This window comes from Amphiura filiformis, chromosome 2 (genome assembly GCF_039555335.1).
Source record: "Amphiura filiformis chromosome 2, Afil_fr2py, whole genome shotgun sequence".
Taxonomy (NCBI): domain Eukaryota; kingdom Metazoa; phylum Echinodermata; class Ophiuroidea; order Amphilepidida; family Amphiuridae; genus Amphiura; species Amphiura filiformis.
The window spans coordinates 82,314,673-82,338,046 of record NC_092629.1 but is presented as its reverse complement, the minus strand read 5'-3'; the positions used below and the strand labels follow the sequence as shown (position 1 = coordinate 82,338,046).

General features: G+C 36.4%; 2 protein-coding genes and 1 long non-coding RNA gene across 4 annotated transcripts in view; 2 read left to right on the top strand and 1 right to left on the bottom strand.

Annotated features, from left to right (window-relative positions):
- Positions 1-23,374, bottom strand: part of LOC140146705 (transient receptor potential cation channel subfamily M member 2-like) — a 375,948-nt gene that overhangs the window by 303,739 nt on the left and 48,835 nt on the right. The gene's annotated exons all lie outside the window — the stretch shown is intronic.
- Positions 1,432-6,333, top strand: LOC140137337 (uncharacterized). 2 transcript variants are annotated; one of them, XR_011856819.1, is made up of 3 exons: positions 1,432-1,518; positions 4,665-4,724; positions 5,583-6,333. It is a non-coding gene; the product is annotated as an uncharacterized lncRNA (long non-coding RNA). The 2 variants fall into 2 exon arrangements; XR_011856818.1 differs by lacking the exon at positions 1,432-1,518 and adding an exon at positions 4,509-4,564.
- On the top strand, positions 8,812-22,573 carry LOC140146702 (uncharacterized). Its single transcript, XM_072168575.1, has 7 exons — positions 8,812-8,948; positions 9,664-9,782; positions 11,276-11,413; positions 15,628-15,915; positions 17,188-17,310; positions 18,826-19,026; positions 20,849-22,573. Exons 2-7 carry the CDS (start codon positions 9,677-9,679, stop codon positions 21,328-21,330), a joined length of 1,338 nt encoding a protein of 445 aa, XP_072024676.1. The 5' UTR covers positions 8,812-8,948; positions 9,664-9,676; the 3' UTR covers positions 21,331-22,573.

Genomic DNA, 23,374 nt, shown 5'->3' with positions numbered 1-23,374 from the left:
ACATCATGTTATACCTGCAGTAAGATCTGAAACTGTTAAATTCTTAAAGGGATCAAAAGTCACATAAAAGGGTATATTCTTCTATTTACCACTTGAAACATAGCTACGTCATGTAGCAATATCATGTTTTTCTATTCCCCAAACAGAATTGGATTTCGAAGTACAGCCTTGTTACTTCCAATGGTTGGAGTAACTTGGCTGATTGGACTCCTTGCCAACACCAACATAAACGTCGCATATGCTTTTGATTTACTGAGTGCATTGCAGGTGAGTGTGGACACCGGCTGTGGACGTTTATCAATGGGGAAACCTCATAAGCCATAGTACAAGTTTCAACAGAAATAGTGTTGTATGTAAAATTGCTATTACATGCTAGAGCAGGCCCGTACCCAGGGGGTGCGGGGATTGCGACGCACAACGCCCCCCCAAAAAAAAAAAAAAGTTGCAAAATTATACAATAAGTCCCATAATTGCAGAAATTGCGAGCGTAGCGAGCCAAAAAATTGTGTTTTTTAAGCTTTTTTTGTCAAAAATAGGTCAAAATTTTGGGGGAAAAGTCCACTTCTCACAAAATTACCCTCCCGGAAAAAAGTCCACATTTTCAAAATCAGCACCCCCCCCCCCCCCGCCAAATCCTAGCTACATGCCTGTGCTGGAAACCAATAAAGATCATTTAGACAATTTAGAACCTGAAGGAAGCCTAAAGTTCTTTTTACGATGTAAGATTATATCATGTTAATATCAAAACTACTCCCTGTTAACACAACGACATTACCACTCTCGTAATTGTAACGCCATATTATAGACTATAGGCCTACATGCATGACCAGTGGTTCCGCTTATTAGATTGATCCTAGTCTCAGGACCTAAGCTTGTCTTTTGAGGTGCAACCATCACGGTTGTTTGATGTAATCATTTTTTAACAAAATAGTATATATATTTATACCAACAACTATCACACTAATAACCTGTTTATACAAATATATTTTGTAGCAATCTTTAACATAGATTTTGGTTTCGATATCAAATTATTCATCTTTTTCTGCGATTTTTTGCGAATTTTTATTCTATAAACTGTACATTTGTGGACAAATTGAGGACGCTTTTTACATATAAGCCTATCTCAAATTTAAATTAGCCAAATAATATGAGTTATACCTTACATTTCATGACAAACATTTTTTGAAAATTTCCTTGTCATTTATTATTAGTCTTTTTGCTGATAATGTAATACCAGTATACAAATGTCTACCCCTTGCAAAGATGCAAACAAGATTTAGGATAAATAGCGCCCTCATTATTCAGCAAACAACCGTGCCACATAGTCAAATACGGAAAGCGTGATCCCCTTCCAGGTTAATGCTTTGTTCTACTATTTAATTTTATATGTATATGTTTGTCCATTATGTTTTTGCATGTCTGCCTCTCATAATTATGTTCACACATTTGTTAATATTATTTTCTGTTTCAATGCAGGGGATATATCTCGTTTTCGTTACCTGCTATGTTAACTCAGAGGTACGTAGTTATAACCCCATCAACTCGTCAAGCTACAAAGAAACAAAAAGATGAAACAAGCGTTAAATATTTTTTCTCTTTTTTACATATACACGTTTTGCACACACATATATGTATTACACGCAACATAAACGGTTGCTTATTAAAGAAGGGTGACCGATCAACAGAACAGCTTCATCCCCATACCTTATCCCACCAAAATAAAGATTTTGGAATCAAAAGAAAGCTTATATTTTGTCTCATAATCTCAACTAGATTTTAAGCCTGAAATAGGTTCCGTTTAGATGTTATGAACGGAAAAGTTATCATCCCTCGTGGTAGAATACCAGCATGCTGCTCTATGGGCTGGGTGTGAACCACGTTTTTGCTTCTAATATTATTACCAAAACCACTAGCGCACTTTAATTCCAAACTTTTGAATCCGGTTATTTTGGTATACAAGCGTCAATGTGAAGTACAAAACACAATATGAAAATATCTCAGCACGTCCCTTTAATATATGTGTCATTGGCTCCTGAACATATCATGTTTAAAGCAAATTCTCCTATGTCATGTGTATATGGTCGAATCCAACGAAAAGTGTACACGGCATGTTCAGGGCCATAACTTAAAAGTATTAATCAATTGGCATTCGTTTTTGTATTGTGTTTATTCGCCTTTGATCATACGCTTCGCGCCATATATAATAAGACCCCCTTCTGTGAAAAACTTAGACACAGAGACCCCAAAACATGCTATTTTTACCCATTTTTTCAAAATATTTCTTAAAGTAATTTTAAAAACATCTAAATCAGTTATGAAAAGAAGTCATTGGATTGAATCTAAATTGATTTCCTGAAAGGTGTGTATTCAAAGATTGCCTGTTCAATTTTTCACATATTTGCACATAATTATGAATTTTTTGTGATAATTTTTGAGTGGTATTTTTTACATTACCTACGAATACAATTTTTCATAGCACTAGATATATCTTTAAAAATGGAAATCACTAATAAATGCGCAATTGATACAAGCTTTGATATGTCCAATACTGAAATGCATTGCATTCGGACATCTTTATTATTGTGTTTAGCTGCCAGAAATTCTAAATGGCACAAAGGTAGGTTTGGTAAAAAATATGCATTACCTCCGAATACATGTTAAAAGCTGTGCCATTTCCACAAAGTGATAGAATAGTAAACAATAGTTACGCAATAGGTGCAGGGTAATACACTCTTTATTTCTACCAAGTTTCAATAACCTGCGTTTAAATATTTCTGAGATGTCAACAATAAAAGCAAGTATTCGTAGGTAAATTTCGGTAACCGAATGTTACCTACGAATACACTTTGACATCATGACAGTATTGTGAAACACCGCCATTCATGCCAATGCCCATATTGGTACATAACGAAGGCCTGTATGTTTGCTATCAAATCATATGTCAATGAAAGTTGCGAATTCACATACATGCCCACCATGCAAAACTGAATACGGCTTAATTTGTGAAAAATATGTACTGAAATAGACGACGGTCTGCTCATTTGAAAGAAAAAATCAGATTCAAAGAAGATTAGAAAGGGATAAATACTTGGATTTGTCAACTGTCATGTGTGCTTCATTTTAAATGTTTACCGACCTTCTGGTTTCTTAGTAATTTGTGTCCAAAATGATTTATTCGAAGGTAACTTTTGACGTTTTCGCTAAGGTTACCTACGAATACCATGGAAAAAACTACTGTTCTCATTGTCTCATGGTCTAGACAACACATTGATGGACCCTGGTATAAAGCTAATTGTAGTTGCCCTCAAACGAAAGGCCACAAGACGTAACTGACTCCAAGATGGACTTCACAAGTCTGCAATAACGGTTTTAAGCGATTTGTGTGCAATTAAGCAAATTAAAGTCACTTTAGTGCCTTTGTTTCTTACTTCAATCCTCTTTCAACCGTTGTGAACCGACATTATTAATACATGATAGGGTCTAAAGTATCAATAAACGCACATAAAGAAAATAATATATTCAAAGTGCTTTATAAAATGAAGTTTTGATTGCGATATCCACTAAAAGTCTAATTCTTACCTACAAATACTGAAATGTTACTTACGAATACAGCATAATAGATAACATGTGTAATGAAGTGTCCCTACCAATGGAAATTAATTGTCAAAAACTTTAAGCGGTACCCCAGGACACTATTATTACCCATATACGGATTCATTCAACAATTATTTATTATGTAAAATTGCTGATTAACTACTTGTATATCAAAATGAAGTGGTCAAAATCTTGCTAAAAGCATCAAAAAAATTTTGATCTAAGGTAATAGCATTTATTCATTTGGACGTACCATCTGAAAGGGATCTAAAACTACCATTTTATTAATTCATTACCATAATAGCAAAATTTAAACCTATAAACTCAATATAGATATTGTTAAATCGCTCATGTTACCTACGAATACCCAGGTTTCTTCACCTTTTCATTGTATAAAGCGTTAGGTGTATGCGTATAATTCCTAATATTCTTGAAAACATATATCATACTCGTTCTTATACAATGTGTAAATTGGTTCATACTCATTTGATAAATAAAATACAGAAACTGACCTAAACTTCATTTTCAAAATAAACTAGCATAAATTGACTAAGATCATATTGATCGCGTTATAAAAATAAAAACAAATATTTTCTGGTTGAGTTAGCATTTTCCTGACACCCTGTGGTCTACATTACACGAAAAAAGCGTTAATGGGTATATTCCATTTGTTTTAGGTTGATTAGTATTGCGATAGTGAAAGCATCCTAGTGGTATTCGTAGGTAACATTGGGTTTTGATATCACATTTACTATCACACGTCCTGGATTTATTTTTCAAGATTAGTAACGGCACTTTTGGTTCCTATAAGGCCAATATGTCATCAATCAATGGGCAAAAGGAAAAAATTGTGGAGACATTTTTATTTCGGACTTTTATTTTTGGCCCGTGGACACTTTTGGTTGGATTCGACCATATACGTATGTAGCCTCTCCGGGAAAGACAAAATGTGTTTACTTTTGTTGTATTGGTAAGTCGCCTTCATGTTGGTGTATAGTGTCAGGAGCTATACTCAGATCTAAACATAATATTAACTAGGCCTATTTATTGACTTTCGTTATTAATTTCAGGTTCGTAATGCATTAAAGAGCGAATGGAGTAGAAGAAATGGACGGGTCGAACATATAAATGTAAGCCAACATATTAAAAGTATGCACAAAAGGTAACTCAGCTGTTATAAATACGCCTATATATTCAAAACAAATAATTGTTTTCAAAATATTTCAACATAAAAAGGATGATTTATTTACGCGCATTTTGATACCCCATTTGTCCAATTTAGTTCAATATTGACAATACAGCAGTGTTTTGAAAGAAACTTACCCCAAGTTAAAAGTTGCAGTTATTTGTATTGATTCGAAGTAAGCACGAAGATAATGGCGGGCTTTACGTGTTACAGTGCTGGCATTATAACCATTGATCGCTGTAAACTGCAACTTTTAAATTCGGGTATTTTTCTGTAAAAGCACTACTGTGTTGTTAATATTGAACGACATTTGACGAATGGGATATCAAAATGCGTGTAAATAAATCATCCTTCTCTCTATGTTGAAATATTGTGAAAACAATTATTAGTTCTGAATCTATATGCGTATTTATAACAGCTGAGTTACTTTTGTTCAAACAGAGATACATCTTAAAAAGTACAATAAATGAGTGACAATAAATAAATAACATATCAAAGTGCGTTCAAAATTACAACAAATCGGCACAAACCCAACATCTATAAATAACATTCGTTGGGATGGGTGTCATTTTCTTCGGAGTCATAGCATAATCAGTAATAAACTAGGGTAATAGATATAAAAAATATGTTTTTGAACTTTTTTATTTGGTCCTGTGTGCGTGGAAGGGGATCATTTGTAATTGTGAATTGTAGACAGAGGTAACGAACTGAAATTCTTCTCAAATATCATAGGCCTAGTAGATTTAAAGTAAAACTTTTCCAATTAATGATAACGTTATTATATTTTTCTTCTATTTTGAAGCTTCGGAGGATAAATGTCCGACCAGCGGATGACCCTACAGATACGACGGATGAGTAATGTTACATGTACATACATATGACACGAACAATTTAAATGAGTCGCTAAATATTGATGCGTTACATATAACTAGTAACACGGAGTTCAATTTACATGTTGTTTGAATAAAATATAGCAGGCTTGAAGTGCTAGTAACTGGTGTGAAATTAATTAATATATTTGACATTAGCATCATTTCTCTTGATCATGTTACAATGAGATGAACATGATGAATATTCAGTTTATAGATTATAAACTGAAACTATAGAAGTCATTGTTTCTATAGTTGGCCAGCAAATTGTCTACACAATTCATATTAGTTGTCCGTTGATATAATTGGAGACCCAATTAAAAATTAAATTAAAAAGGTGTGACGTGATTGCTGACCTGCGCAGTACAGCATTTTTGGTCCGGTTGACAGGACGTCATATACGCAAACTAGTCTTTTTAATTCGGTCTTCAATTATAAAAGTATGTGGATATACTGAATTTATTGATTGGACCAAAAGTATGTGGGCTTGCACTCAGCAATAACCCCAATGGGGATATTGTTTTGGCTGGCCTACAAAGCCAATAGCAAAATCCGTAGCATAACAAGTGTGCATAAAATACCTGTATAGATATTCAAATTTTAGCGCTGCTACGTCTTTATTCAAAATGGCAAAAATATTCTAAATTGGGTACCTTAGCATAATTATCTGTATATAAAAACAAATACCTGTATATAAAAATCTGTTATAAATGTTATTGTTCACACTACAAATAATTATTACTCAACTGTTGAGTACATAGTGAGCAGAGCAAGAAAGTGAGTGAATTGAACTCTATGTTGATTAAATTGTACTCATATTGAGTAAAATTGTAATGAATATTGAGTTATATTTGACTCGTTTTGTCAGTGGCGTAGAGTGTGTCCTCATATTGCGGGGCACCGACTACGAATGGGGGCACCGTGTCTGACTGGGATGGGGGCATAAGCCATTTTTCGGCAATTTTCCTATGGGATTTTCTAATATTTTAGATCGATTGGGGGCACGTGCCCTCCCCCCTCTCCGTGCCCCTATGACGTTACGCCACTGCATTTTGTTGCTCTGTTCCTTTTTACTCAACATTTAGTAGTTTTACTACTTTTTGTTTAAAGTGCATGTGTTGAAAATTCTATATCTATGTATCTTAATCTTATTGCTACAAATGACACAATCCTAAATTAATATATATATAATCAATCTCTTGATTTTCACCTGTATAGATCTATAAAGTAGGTTTACTATTGGGAATCATCTTTTGTTACCATTTTGTTCGTTTAGATTTAATATAGTTTATGTTACTTGCATAACTTATATTATTAGTCGACTAATGTCATTCAATGTCAAGGGTATGTTTAAGGGATTTACCGATAATGAAAACAATCCTTTTATTATTTTCACATGTATAGAACAGGGTTTACTAGTGGGAATCCCCTTTGGTTTCCATTGTATTCGTTATATTTTACTTTACTCTCATACTTTCAGAACGTTTCAACATATTATTAGTGGAGGAATTAACAATAGATATCATTCAATGCCAAGGGAATATGTCAGGGATTTTCCGTTTACACTAGGATCCACAACATGTTCATCTATCAGGCCCAGTTCTTTAACCCCAATATATCTGCATATTTATTGAATGACCTTAGAAAATATGGGTACAAAAACTCATACTCTGCAACTTGAGGTCAAATTTTGCACCATGATTGCTTAATTGAGGTTATTGCACTATGTAATTGGGATGACGCCATTTTGGTCCATAGCGTTATGTCAAACAATAGCGTGATTTTCACCTGTATAGAACTTTAAACTGGGCCTACAAGTGGGAATCCCCATTTAGTAACCATTTTGTTCGTTATATTCTACTTTCATAGTTTCAGAACTTTTCAACATTATTATTATTCGTTGAGTAGTTAATAATAGGCACCATTCAAAGTCAATGTCAAGGGAATGTATCTGGGATTCCCCGTTTATGTCCCTTGGTTTAATGTTAAAGAGACTCTTTTATCAACCTTGTTTCAAGTACTTTTAGCATTATGAACAGTGATGAATGTAAATTAAAAGTTGTCTTACAATCGATTTAAATTCAAAGTGATTATAATTATTAGGTATGCATCCCTTATAAAAAAAAAAAAAGCGTGCACACTGGTCAAAGTGGCTCTAATACAGTACTAAAAATATACTCCATTTAGCCACTTTTTATTTGACTCGCGTGGAAATTGTTGTAACGTACTGGTTGATTTAAACAATGGTACTTTTTTTGCCATAAAGTGGATGATTAACTCTATGGTACATACTCAAAAGAAAGTACCTGTCTCTTATTTTCTTTGCCAGTTACACCCATTTACCATGTGAAGGTCATTGAAAATGTTTGAACAAAGCTATGGCAAAAGGAAGTAATATCTTACAAGGTTATTAATTATTTTAAACTGTTGTGATTTGGTAGTTCACAGCATCTTACGAATGGTAGTGAGCTTTGGCAAAATTGCATTGCTCAATTCATAGCGAGCGTGTAGAAGAATTAAAATATCACAGATATACTTTTATAGGTGCTGCGGTTCTTGAGTTACGTTGCGAAGAGGGCTGAAACAACAACACTTTTGTAAAACGTACATAACTAATTAACAACAATAAATTAAGCAAGTTTGCAGAGTATACGATTTGTAGCATGAACTTTTACAAAACATCAATGCGTTAATTTTCAATAATATATTGATCTAGATAATGAAAATCGATTTTTAGGTTGCTTCGACCAACAAAACCTCGTCTACCCTTAATGAAGTAAATACATGATGTACCCTTTTACTATATGGCTGAAAAATGGTGATACAATCTACAGATCTAATGATCCTCTACAGAACAAAGCGTATGAATGGCCGAATAATTTGCATGACTTGATCAATAAATTAATATTAATAGAACATATGTAATACATTAATTGACCACTTGCATTCTTTGCAGCACTTGCTTCTTTCAAGGAAAAGGAGTCTTTAGATTGGGTTTTAAACGCTTCTATTTCGATCATTCCTATAGCCAAACAAAATCATTGCATATGGTTAACACACATATATTTATAGTTAATATGAAATATGTGAAACCATCAATATCATTTAACTAATTCACGTTACCTTTAATATTTGTATCTACTGTTGCCTTAAACATGTTTACGCTTGGCTGAAGAAGACTTTCAATACCTTTTGTCATTTCACACCCCACCTCGCTTATCGACTGGTTCTTTCGACAGGAACCCAGATAATCGCTTCATACTTAATCGAAACGGAAGACGTGACGCACCGTATTGAAGGTAGTGTTCCATTATTCTTTATTGGTTATTGAAAACTAATAAAAAGCATTTGAAGGATTAAAATTAATTTAAGCCAACTTACTTAGGCATCTAATCGAGGCGTTTAACTAAGGGATTATTATTAATATACACTAATGTTTGCTCATATCGCTAAATATAAACACGTGATACCCGGCTTTTGAGATAAGCAACCCAGCAAGCATCAAACTATCGTAGAATTTTCAATAGGGTTCAGTTTTTCATAAAACTTTGAAATGTTTAACTTCTGTACAAAATTATGACTGTATTGGACAAATAGACAGAGGGAATCTTTGGTGTATGTATCGATGCTTGGTAGAGGACTCGTCGGGTAAGTACAATAAGTCGTATTGGTCATTTTAGGGGAATTTTGGTTGCTATGTTGTGACGTAACCCCTCTTGTTTTCATATATTCCTCCCGTCTAAAAGTCTTCTGTTGTATATTGCGACGTTCGTGAACACTCAAATTTATCGTCAAAATTAATTAAGTTTATGGAAAGTTACTTTTTGGCAATTAAAACAAAATATCTATCCTTTCCGTCCTGGTATTCTAGTTATAATCTGACTATCAAAGCCCGTGTAAAACAAAAAACTGCTCGTGTAAAATAACCAAAATGTACATACGACTGTTAAATTGCACTAACCCCGGGGTATATTAATGATACTGATGCATATTTTGTACTCTTTTCATTTCAAGAATACGTTTTGAAATGGCTCTTCTATTATTTCTCGTGCTCGTGTTGGCTTCATTAGATGTATCTTTGGCAGATCAAACTAAAGATGATGTTATTCATGATCGCGGCAAGAGGCAAACTCGTAAGTGATGGGGATTGCTGACACAGAACATACAATTGTATTTTATTGCACAGTTTAAGAAGATACCAAGACATGTATTTGTAATTGTTTATACCTTCTTGTCATGGGGTCTTTAATCTACCCATTACCTTGGTTCACGTTTCAAACATTATTATAGTCAAAGATTTGATTACTTAGATTGAAGTATTTGAAAAAAATCCACTTGTATGATCTTTGACCTCAATAAAAAATTTGTTCTCACGGTTCCCGGCGGATTCTGAATCTATCGCAGTGATTAAAGACAAGTGGTTCAACATTATAAAATTACTGAAATTCCATTGTAGTAACTGGATTCCTTGCCCCTATAACATACATAACTTTTCTTACCAGTGTGTTATTATTTTTGGAGAAAAATGCCAAAATAGTCACAGATTTATCAAGGGGTGTAGTACCACCTTAAACTTAAACATTTACATTGTTGTGTACATTCAATTAACTTAGACAGGCGTTTTTATTCAATATTTGACAAAGAAGCAATAAATGTGAAGAATCATGATAAATGTTGATAAAAATTGTCAGGCCCAACAAGTTTGCAACTTCCCCTTGACAAACCACTTCCCGCGATATTTTTCTAAAAAGTTGTAGAAAGTCGGGTACCATAAACTTGTCTGAATCAATTAATATAGTGCAATGGGGACAGATGCTCCAGTTATAATAATAGCAATTTGCCGAGAATTCGTGTTGAAATCCCAGGGTTAAAATATTACTTTACTAAATGCAAAGATGAACAAGGGTTTTCAGAATAGTTAGTACCAGCATGATAGAATTTTATTTATTTATTTATTTATTTATTTATTTATTTATTTATTTATTTATTTATTTATTTATTTATTCATTTATTTATTTATTATTTATTTATTTAGCTATTTTGTGGGTGTGTATAGGTGTAAGAGGGTGTGGGGCTGATGTTATTTGGCATGATGTAATAAAAATGTTTCGATTCAAAATTACTGGTTCAAACAAGTTAGTTTGTTGCCCGCAGGTGGCCTGTAAAGCAATATTCAGATTTGTTTGTATTTTAGGTTGTGGTTTAGGCACATATCAATGTTCTAGCCGATTATAAAATAATGTTTAATATACTGTTAAATGTGAACATTTTACGCTTGTGCAGCACTGAGGGCTGATTCTGGTTTTTTTTAAAATATTATTTCAATGATTTTTGTTGGCTATATTAGGGTGCCTATGTCTATTACAAAACTACACGTTTATTTTTAGTCAAAATTGAAAAGAAATGTGGTGTCAAATTGAACTCTGGAATTCAAAAGATTGAAATTACGTTTGGTCTAAGGGTGTGCTAACACTTTTCTATGATGACCTTGACCAATAAGTTTTATTTTTGCAAATATCTTTAAAAACACCTGTCTAGGTTAATTGAAATGGTACGTAACTTCACAGCAATAAAGAACAACCATATCACCTTTATGATATATTTCTGATTTTTTAATTGCTAATAGAAACATCATGCCAAACTGACCAGTTTCGATGCAACGACGGTAAATGTATCCCCACTGTCTGGCTTTGTGATGGATGGATTGACTGCACTGACCGTTACGGCGAAGATGAAGATGCGGCTAACTGTAATGGCGTACAAGGTAATAACACCGATAATAGAGAGATTGCGAAGAGACGTTCACTGCAAACGCCATACGGGTTACGTATTACGACATTGTGCGGTAGAACGTCTGTGCCGTTCACATCCAAACTAGTCTCCTACACAGCCAGAGACTACATCTAAACGCAATTGCAATAAGCTCATGCATGGTGGCGCTTTGCTGAATAATGAATAGTATCCATAAGCAAAACAATGCTTAACGCAACGAAATAGCAATGGCGAAAAATGACGTTGCCCGTCCAAAACAGACCATTCATACCGCATTATGCCGTAAGACGACACGATCTTGCCCAAATCGCCTTTTCGCAAGATGATTTTTGGACGGCATTCTCCACACACAAATGAATAGGCAATCTGCCCGTTCAAATTCGCGTCGAAAAAAATCGAGATGTATTTATTTCTTCTTGTCTATACTAGGTCAAATTGTAACCCCCAAAATGGATTTTATTACATGTTTGGATACTTTGATTCGCTTCATAACACGACAAACATAACATTTTTCTGCATTTTGTAATGCCTTTTTTGTCATTTTGGAACGTCATTTTTTGCTACCAACCGCAACGTAACCGCCTTACGGGAATTCAACGATTGGCCAATTCTTTCAATGGATTTCACCCTCTAGAGGGCATACTAACTGATTTTCGACTAATGTAGCATGCGGTTGGCGTTCCCGTATCACGTTTCACGTAAATTTCGCGATCTCTCTAATAACACTCAATACGCTACTCACCATCCTCTATACGCCGCACAGTGTCATCGCCCCGATATCTTCATGGCAGAAAATGCCATGGTAGGTTGAATCCACAGCCACGCATGGCCATTGTGTTCCCACCTGTTTAATAGTTTTTAAACGGATAATGGGCTGAAGGACATCCGACTAAGGCTAATGACATTAGCCTGTGACTGACCTCTGTACGGTCAGCCAGCATACATACGCCATTGTCATTTATGTTAGACTGCCTCTACGATAGTCTCCTACACAGCCAGTTTGTGTCAATCGGTCTGACACTCGTCGATCCTGTATGTTCGTGATAGCCACATACAGTCTGGCCCGAGACTACCTCCACGAGGGTCTACGCTGCGCTATTTAAAATTTGAATTTTGGTCACTTTTTCAGCTCAAGACGCACGCTAGTTTCTCAAGACGCTAGCTAACGACGATAATATCTGTTGAACATATATGTTCAAGTGCAAGGAACCAGATCTGATTTCTTTATACGAAATCGAGATATTCATCATTTTGTACCCCGGTATCCAAAGATTTATCGTCTGAATATCAATCGTGCATAGCACATTTACGTGTATCGATCCCGTGTATTCATTTCAGTGTCTCTGGTTGTATAATGTAATTATTAACCGGGCGATGTCGGTGTGCGCCGTCAAATTTCCTAAACACCGCCCATCAAATTCCTAAACATAGCATTTAAACATGTTTAAAAACGTGGTGCAAGAGGGTGGGGTTTTTTTGCAGTGTAGAAGCCTAATTTCAAACTTAACACCAAGGTTTTTAAAAAAAATATGTACCATACCAAGCATTATAGTTTTTTCTGACATTTATCGAAGAAATTAAAAATGCTTTCCATTTGACCGAGAAAATTAATTATGTAGTGAAAAGATGTAACTAAAAATTTGCTAATTTCAACACCGAATTCGATAGTTCCCAGTGCCTAGTATAACAATAGCCATCGACTGACTAACGTTCTGAGTAGTAATGATACTACTACTACTACATAATTTTCCGATGACGCCCTCAAGATCAATTGGTCATAAACGTGACTCAGTTGGAAGGCCCCCTCGTCGCCATTCATTAGGCTCTCGTTCATGCTTGGTTGTGATTTTCTCCGGATCCAGATAGACTCCCTTATCCATCGTCCGTAGCTAGGATTTTTGGATTGTTCCAGTTAATAAGATGGTTTTCTTTACTGGCGTATTCTGCAATTGAGGATTTCATTTCAATTGACTGCGAATCCTTTCGTGTCGCTCTGGTGGAATTTTGGGCCATCATTTTTTTCCGATTCAACTCTGTGCTCTTTTTTTCCGAGTACCTAACCGGCGGCCCGTTTCGCCTACATGAGTTTTGGGGCAATTATGACAAGGGATTTCATAAATGACGCCGGTTTTGTCGTCCATATCTACCTTGTACTTCGGATGTACTATAAGAGCCGCCTTAAACTAGTATGTGGTTTAACAGAAGACTTTTTCATCACAAATACAATTCTCTCTCTTTTTCTTAGGTTATTCTTTTTCCTTTTTGACCTTTTTAATGGCCCAATTAGGGTAGCCGCATGTGGTAAGTGCTTTCTTTATGTGGTCTTCTTCTTTTTTCTTGTCCTCCTGTTCCGTTACAATTTTATCTTTTTTGTCCAACAAAGTCCTCACAACCCCTAGTTTTTGATGTAATGGGTGGGCGGAATTAAAATTCAGATACTGATCTGTGTGCGTCGCTTTTCTATAAACCAGAAGTTTGACACTGCCGTCTGGTTTACGCACTATGAGCGTGTCCAAAAATGGTATTAACCGTTTTCCTCCGTTTCAAAAAGCTCTTACTTGCCGATGATTTTACACGAAGAAACTCACACTGGTGATTAAACCATTGGGCTATTCCAGTTGAAATCCATACACCCCCTATGGAAGACATGCCCTTAATCTGCCACACAGGCAGTGTGAATTTCAAATGGACTTACCTGAATGGTTGATTCCATTTGATATCTACACCCCTGTGTGCGCGATTGAGGTCATGACCTCCATCTAGGGGGTGTATGCATGTCAAATGGAATAGCCCATTGGCTGCAAGAGTGTGGCAGTCAACTTTCACACTGTATCAGCTACACATTCAGTATAAAGTACATACCCTGTGGAGCAAAGTTTCCATTTGAATTTTTTCCCGCCTTTTTTTTTTTTTTTTTTTTTTTTTTTTTTATCTCCAAACTCAAAAGTAATGTGGGGTTTCTCGTTCAGAAACTTAAATCGAAAGTCAAATTTTTTTTTTTTCGCCAGAAGAAAAATGCACTTGAAATTCCAGATAAAATCATTTAAAGTTTTAATCTCCCATTGAACCCTGTGGTAAAGCTCCATGTTGGACCTCTAATTGAGCAATATCCTTCATATTGACTGCCTTCAAATTGCAGGGGATGAAAGTATGGGCAATTTCAAACATTTTATTTTTTTGGACCCCCCACCCACACCCCCCACACCCGACCCGCATTTTTTCCCCCTTCAAAAAATTTGGTGTAAGGTGGGTGATATAGCCCCGTGTCACAAGGGAAAACGCGGTAAAATGAGCGAAATCGCTCAAAAAAGCTAAAGTCGCCAAAGATCACCACAATATCTGCTAAGTAAGCTTAAAATCTTCAAAATAGTGGAAAAAGAGTAGAGATTCTGCAAATAATGTGCAAATAATGTGCGATTTACCGCGTTTTCCCTTGTGACATGGGGGCTTCAAAAGTGAATTTTAGGTTACCCGTATCATCCACTTTATTCAGATGCTCAGTTAACTGATATTCAGTGTTTTTTTTGACAATTTCTAAAATTTCATCAATATATCTCTTGAACAGTCTCGGTTTACATCTAAGAGGGGTCGTTACTAAACGCTACTTGTTCTAAGTGTTCCATGACAATATTAGCGATAATCGGGGAAACTGGGCTGCCCATAGCCGCTCCAAATTTTTGGCTGTATAACTGACCCCGATATGTCATATAAGACTCAGTTGGAAGGCCTTCCGTCACGTTTATGACCAATTGATTTTGAGTGCGTCATCATCTTCCGATGACGTCATACCATATAACATAGGATCGATTGGAATATACCATTGAGAAAGGCAACAGACTGGATTGCCGAAACTGTATGGAAAAAGCTTCTTTTTTTTCTTGGAATTTTTACTATGAAAACTTTGAAATCTGATTACTGTATTCCTGATGAATCTCTTTAATAACTAATAATAATAATAATAATAATAATAATAATAATAATAATAATAATAATAATAATAATAATAATAATAATGATAATAATAATAATAATAATAATAATAATAATAATAATAATAATAATAATAACAATAAATAATAAGATTATTAAGTTCAATCTGTTTTAATACGAACTGCGTTCGACATAACGTAGCCTACACCTTATAACAGTTGTCAGATGGTTGTAGACTTTTAGTATAACTTTGATTTAATTTCGTTTGTATTTTAGCATGTTTAAGCAACGAATTTCAGTGCAGCGACAGTTCGTGTATCCCCAACTCCTATCTATGTGATGGAGTACCAGGTGATTGCCCTAACGGTGAGGATGAGGCGTGTTTCACTTGTGAAAACGGTGTCAAAATACTGCAAACGGAAACCTGTAACGGTGTGAACAACTGTAATAACGGTGAAGATGAAACGTGTTTCTATTGCGGTAGTGGAGAAAGAATACTGCAAACGTATACGTGTGATGGTGTCAGTCATTGTACTGATAACAGCGATGAAGTTTGCCCAACAAGTAGGTCATCAAATTCATTTATATTAAGGCAATAGAAACAAATTAGTTCGATTTTAATATCGACCATTGATATTTGGTCGATTCTTATTATTTATGAAATCATTTATTTGACTTCTATTAACTGTGATAACATATGAATCCTTGTATGTATTGATATTGACCAATATAATTTAAGCATTAATTCTCATTAATTAGTTGTTGGTTCATTAATAACAAGCATCGAAGCAGCATCGACGGTCGGTCCAAAGATCAAACAAATTTGGCTCTGGTGCCTAATGCTGTATTGTAATATTTGCCGAGGAGGACGCACTCTTGTTTGGTCAATATTTTAAAATTTACATGATTGTAACTTACCTGATTTTTACACATCTATGGCTCAGTAGTTTTAGGGTTAAGCAAGTGTAGCCAACAATCGGATTTATTACCCTTATCGGAACCGACTCTAACGAGGTCTGTTATCACATGTCATCTAGCCCGCTTTCACCAGATAAGCCACAGAGAGAGCGGAATTATTTTTGGTCCTGCGGCGAATTAACCCAGAGCCGCTCGCACCAAAGGCAAAGATCAATGTGCCATGTTACTCACTTATGGGCGTCTTCAGCTGAAGACGCTACCGTAAATTTTAGCTGTGCAGCAGACGAAACACAGCGTCATCATCCCTATCGTTGTGTCAAAAATTGCCGTGATAGTAGAGGGAATCCACTAGTTTTTCAATAGCCACGCATGGTTATTTTGAAAGAAAGCTCATAGCTGAATTAATCACATCGCTGAGCTATTTAGCGATTGGTCTTTAGCTTTTTAATCAATCGCTCACCGAGCGCGGAGTAAAGTATAAGCTTATTAATAGAGGCTACTCTGGCCAGTTTATAAGGACACGTGCTTTTGATGCCTATGCAAAATAATTCTTTACCGGGCGTGGACGATGTGCGCTACGGCTTTGTAATAACCCTTGTGCAAAAGTTCTTTTTATGACAATCCGTGCAATGGAAATTACCATACATAATCATGTAATGAATGATATCAACATCACATTAATTAATGTTCATTCAAATTGGATAAACTTCAGAATTTTACACCTTTAAAAGTTCAAGTTGACCTCTCCCAAATATCAGTAGAGTACATCCATTACTGCACTCATAGAAGCCAAAATATATCGGCAAAATCGACGTGTTGATCGACACGGCTGAACTCATAATCGTCAATGACCACAGCAAATCTACATAGTTTAATTAGATTAATTCGATTCGCAATTTCTATGATTGTTTTAATTAGATTCTAACACAACCGATCCTCTCACCGAACCGCCTCAACCTAGAGGGCCCCCGGGGACCCCAGGGCCCCCGGGACAAGATGGACGAGACGGGAATGACGGACGTGATGGCCGTGACGGTGAAGGTATTTGAACGCATTCAGTGGTGGTATAATTGAAGACCAAATTCCAAAGACTAGCTTGCGTATGACGTCCTGCCAATCACGACCAAAATTTCCGTACTGCGCAGGTCAGCAAACAATCACGGCGTGTTTTCCCTGACGTCAGACGCAAACTAGTCTTTTTAATTCAGTCTTCAATTATAACATAATGTATTAGGGGTGCATACTAAAACGATCTGAGTAAAATCAGGATGATACAAATATAAAATATATGTTTATTGCGATTCGTTATCAATAACATCATCCTCAGACTTTCTGGTGATGATGATATTAATTACCGTAGCAATGGTATTAATTACCGTAGCAATGGGTTTACACTATTTAATGCATTGCCCTGCACTATTTGTCGTAGAATTAATGATGTAACGGTATCAACTGTATACCCTAGCTGTTGATGTATATTATGATTCATCCAGTCGTAGAAACAGAGGTGAATTATGAATAAAATACTGGAATAACTTACGAATTTTGCGAATTTTCATCCAATCTCATTGGACTTCATCTGGCAGCTGCAAAGATGCTCCGGTATTGATCGTAATCGGAGACTGGTCACGTGTCAATCGGCAAGGAATATTGACAATCGATGAATCCCATGCGTGTGGTAGTTGGAATCTCAGGCCCCCTCGTTTGTTGAGGGATGGCTTCTCCACTCGTTCCCAGATCGCTTCTCGAACTCCCCGCTCAAACCACCTCTCCTCACGATCTAGAATGATAACATCCTCCGTATCAATTTGGTGTCCGGAAGTTTTGGCATGAGCGTATATAGCAGAATCCGGTTGCCAGTCAGTAGAACTAGGACGTCTATGTTGTCCAAGACGAGCTTTCAGGGATTGCTTTGTTTCTCCTACATACGCTTCTGTGCAGTCCGGATCCCCACACTTTACGGTTTGCGGTTATGTTTACGGTTATAAGTTATGTTTACGGTTATACGTGTGGGGATCCGGACTGCAAATACCGGAGCATCTTTGCAGTTGCCAGATGAAGTCCAATGAGATTGGATGAAAAATCGCAAAATTCGTAAGTTATTCCAGTATTGTATTCATAATTCAATAGTCAATGAAGCGGTGCAATTTCTATCGAATTGAAGACCGTAACATTTAGACCCCCTCACTTCGAGTTTTCAAGTCAGAAATTTACACAACTCACAAAACCGAAACGAAAGTTCACTTCCTTCTAAGTCTAAAATAATGTATAAAAAAATATTAGAATAAAAAGATTGGTCACACTTGAGAAGCTAACAATGGCATCCAAAAGCATAAATGAAGATAGCAACTGAAAAGATAAAAGTATGGTCTTAAACAGCACGCTTGAGTTTGCTGAACAGTTAGTAAGCAGGCTATGGTTTTATGTGGGCTCAAATCTCGCTACATGCCCATTGGACATTTGTTTAAAAGATCATGCCTCAGTTATGAAGCTTTTACGGCTACTGTAATATTTTGCTACCGATGAAGTTAATGTTGGGATGATTTCTTTTTACAGATGGAGATGCAGGCCTGCCAGGAATTCCAGGCGCAGCTGGAAGCGATGGCCTCAGAGGTCTAGCCGGATCTCCCGGTCCAGCTGGTTTAACTGGTCGGGCAGGGGCTCGCGGCCCACCAGGACCACCAGGATCATCGGGATCTCTTTATATCCGTTGGGGACGAGATGACTGTCGATATACGGCTTCATTGGTTTACGCAGGTAAATTTAGAATATAAATTTAACGATGAAGATCTCGCGATTATGCTATTTAGTCACGCCCAAGTAGTAAGTGGGCCTTCCAGGACGTTTATTTCCGGTTCCGGGTCACGGTCACGAGGTCTAAGGTTAAAAGGTCAACAGGGATCACTTCCTGGTCATGGGTCACGAGGTCAGAGGTTAAGCGGTCATGCGGTCACTTCCGGGTCGTAGTCAAAGGTCAATCATTTTGAAAAGGTCAATCGGAAATACCGCCATTTTGAAAGGTCAACCGGAAATGCAGCCATTTTGAAAGGTCAACCGGAAATGCAGCCATTTCGAATCAGAAGAAAAAATTCCAAAAAGATTTTTTTTTTAAAGTTCTTCCCGCATAGGCAGCAAGGGTAAGATTTAAAGGTATTCATGTTGACTCTTTGAAGGTTTGGATCGAAATGACCGACATGTTGAAAATAACCAACTTATGTAAGCTTTTGCGTTACGCATTTCGTTACGCGATCGACACAATTCGTTACGCAATTTACGCATTTTGACGCAATTCGTTACGCTTTGACGCATTTTGACTCATTAGAGCATTTTGTTGTATATGGGGTGGTGGTGGGAGGAGATATGAGAACCGGTTTTATCCGGTTATAACCGGTTTTATACGGTTCTGTATCACGATTCCCCTTGACTATTAAATACGCCTCAAAATATCCCTTTGGTTTTTTAAAAACAATACTCCGCAAGTGTCCGCGAAAGGGAAATATTCGATATTTATGGTCAAAAAGCGCTGCATCACCCCACTCAATGACTCATTTCTCATTTACACGCTCATCGGTTGTTTTCCTACTCATTTTACTGCTCATTGATTCATTTCCATGCTAATTAACTCATTTCCCTAAATTCGACTTCATGGTTGTTTTGGGGATTTTTTCTTCTCAATTTAAAAGGCGGCATTTCCAATTGACTTTTGATGACCTACGACCCGTAAGTGACCTCATGACCTCTTAACCTTTGAACTTGCGACATTTGACCTCGTAACCCGGAACCCGAAATGAACGTCCTGGAAGGCCCACTTACAACTCGCCAACCTGATTAATATTTGCTAATTATTGTTATTATAATCTTAAATGCTCCTAATAAGGGTAAAAAGAAGGAAAAATCTTGTCTCTCTCATTTTAGTTTAGCTGCTAAGCTCTCAAATTTGGTACAATTGTGCACTTTGAGTTAAAAGCATGGGAGTTTCCACACATGTAGTAAATGCTCCAATGTTTATTTTAAGTTATGGAATCATTTTAGATTTGACCCTAGGTCACACAGAGGTAAAAATGTGAAAATGCTCCAATCTTGTTGACTGATACACCAAAATATTCGTCTGATCACAAGAATTCTACAAAAACCTCATTTTTTGGGTGTTAAAATGGCACATTTTGGTTGTACAGTGGTAAAATTTTCAAGTTGCTCCGTTTTTGCCAAAATTGGTGGCAAATTGTTTGTCTTAACATAATAATCAAGAAATAGTACTTACAATCAAAAATGTACTGTTTACTTGTTATTTGCAATGGAATTCAACGACTAACAGGGCTCTATGACCAGCTAATGACATTTGACATTTTTAATCTCCATATCTCCTATTCTTGTTATGATTTGTGTCAGCTAAACTGACAGTTCTTTTAAAATGGTGGCAATTCCGGTTGACCTTTGAGCACTTCCTGTTGACCTTAGGCCCGAAAGTGACCTCGTGACCCATAAACCACCTTTGACCTCGTGACCCGGAACCGGGAGTGAACGTCCCTACAGACAATTACTACTGTTAAAGTCAATATTGGTCATTGTTACTTTTCAGGACTCGCCGGAGGGAAGTGGTATGACCACGGTGGCAGTGGTTCTAATTATCTGTGTCTTCCAAAGATTCCAGAGTACGACAACTACCAATCCGGTACCCAGTCAAATAGGGGATTGGTCTACAGCGCTGAATATTGGACGGCAGATTTTTCACCACTTTCATCCAAACATGACCACGATGTTCCCTGTGCCGTTTGTGAAGTAAACAGCCGGGGAAAAATACTGATGATTCCTGCCAAGAAATCTTGTCCGTCAGGTTGGACAAAAGAATACAACGGATACTTGATGTCCGAACACTACAACCGGGGCAGTCCTACAGAGTTTGTTTGTGTAGATCGGTATCCCGAACTTGTTCCAGGGAGTGCTCAAAATAAAGACGGCGTCCTTTTTTACGCAGTTGAAGTGCGATGTAATTATGGAAATTTGCCATGTTCGCCATATGTTAACGGCCGAGAGCTGACATGCGTTGTCTGTACAAAATAAATCCATTAAAGGCCAAAGATAAAGAAAGAAAAAGAACAGCTGTAGTTTTTTTTTTATTCAAATAATATATCATTTTCATGGTAACATTGGCGTTGTACTAGTCATAGTGGTGCAAAGGCGCTTGTATTTAGCCAGCAGTTTAAATATATTATGAAAATAATTGACGGCATGACTTAATCCTGTAAATTGATTAGAAGTGTAACCAAATATTTGAATTATGATGCTATGATTGCTAGTTGTGAAAATATAAATTTTAATTACAACTGTGTTATTAGATTCTGTCATGTTTGACATTTGCTTAAAAAGTTACCTTTTTCAGAGTCTTCATTGAGCAGCGACGTAGCTTGCGACACCATCACGGCATCTTCATTCAGCGTAGTGATGTTTTGTTTACAATCCTCCGGTCACATGACCACCCGATTTTCATGAAGACACTGTGATGGTGTCGCAAGCGACACCATTGCTCAATGAAGACTCTGAAAAAGTTAAGTGCGTTTTACTGGTGGCTTAATAAACGCGAATAATATGATTACAAATGCCAATAATATTTCTCTATTTTATGATTTGGTCAAGTATATAACTGTATATTTCACATCAAACATTTGTGACTAAAGTCGGAAATAATGAAATTGAGGCATTTGTAGGCAAAAAATAAGGAGACAAAAAAACCACAATAAAAACGCAAAATATTTGGAATCAAATATGCAGGGGACTTACGAATTTCAACATAGATAAGCTGAGGCACTAAAGAATAAGTAATAACTCATACTTATATAAGTAATAAATTTTAAGGGTAGACGAGGTATTGTTGGTCGAAGCAACCTAAAAATCAATTTTCATTATCTAGATCAATATATTATTGAAAATTAACACCTTGATGTTTTGCAAAAGTTCATTCTACAAATCGTATACTTTGCAAACTTGCTTAATTTATTGTTGTTAATGAGTTATGTACGTTTTACAAAAGTGTTGTTGTTTCAGCCCTCTTTACAACGTAACTCAAGAACCGCAGCACCTATACAAGTATATCTGTGATATTTTAATTCTTCTACACGCTCGCTATGAATTGAGCAATGCAGTTTTTGCCAAAGCTCACTACCATTCGTAAGATGCTGTGAACTACCAATTCACAACAGTTTAAAATAATTTATAACCTTAAATTTTTGACTTCGGTCTGAGTGGAAACAACGATGTTATGGTTATCACGGTTACGGGTAATAAAAGTAAAGTAATATAAAGCAGAGTTGAGTTCCGGGTTCCGTTATTTTTGTGTGAATTTACTTTACGTAACGCTTTATGCGGGATGTGCAATAATGGTGTCCAAAAAATTGCTTGCCACCCTCTCGGCATGTCTAAACGCCCCCCTTCCCCCTTCGCGGCCTACCAAAAAATATTTTCCCCCTTGCAAATACCAAATTTTTAAGAACCCATTTTGCAAACCTCAAATGGCCTAGATGTATGATGCGAGCGTATAGCGAACAGAATATTTTGAATCTTCAAACGTTTATAATAGTGTTTTCCGTCATTTGTAGTAAATGTGTGCCAAAATTGCTTGCCCTCGCCCTTTTTGACCTGCCAAAAATTCTTTTCCCCCAAATAAAACCACCCACCCACCCAATTTTACCCTTTCCGGGCTCATAATTATTGCATAACCCCTAACCTTTAGCTTGTTTAATACATTTGTCATAAAATTACAGTATTATTTTAGAAACGGAATGGTGGGTCGGAGGGGAGCATGACCTAGTGATATTTGCGCTTAATCATTGAGACAAATGCAGCTGACACACAAGAGGAATGGTATGGGCTCTGTAAATAATATGCACTTGAACAATTGTCAGAATATAACAAAATGGTTCGGAACGGAAATGCTAACCTCTAGTATCTGTACCACACGGTGTGTACTTCTTCGCCATAAAACAACCACATAGTGATCTCACAAAATACATCGTCAGAACTCACACCAAACAAAAACCACATCAAAAAGAATATCTGATATCCCACCAAAGAGAAACCATATCAGTGTGAATATTGTGAGAAATAATTT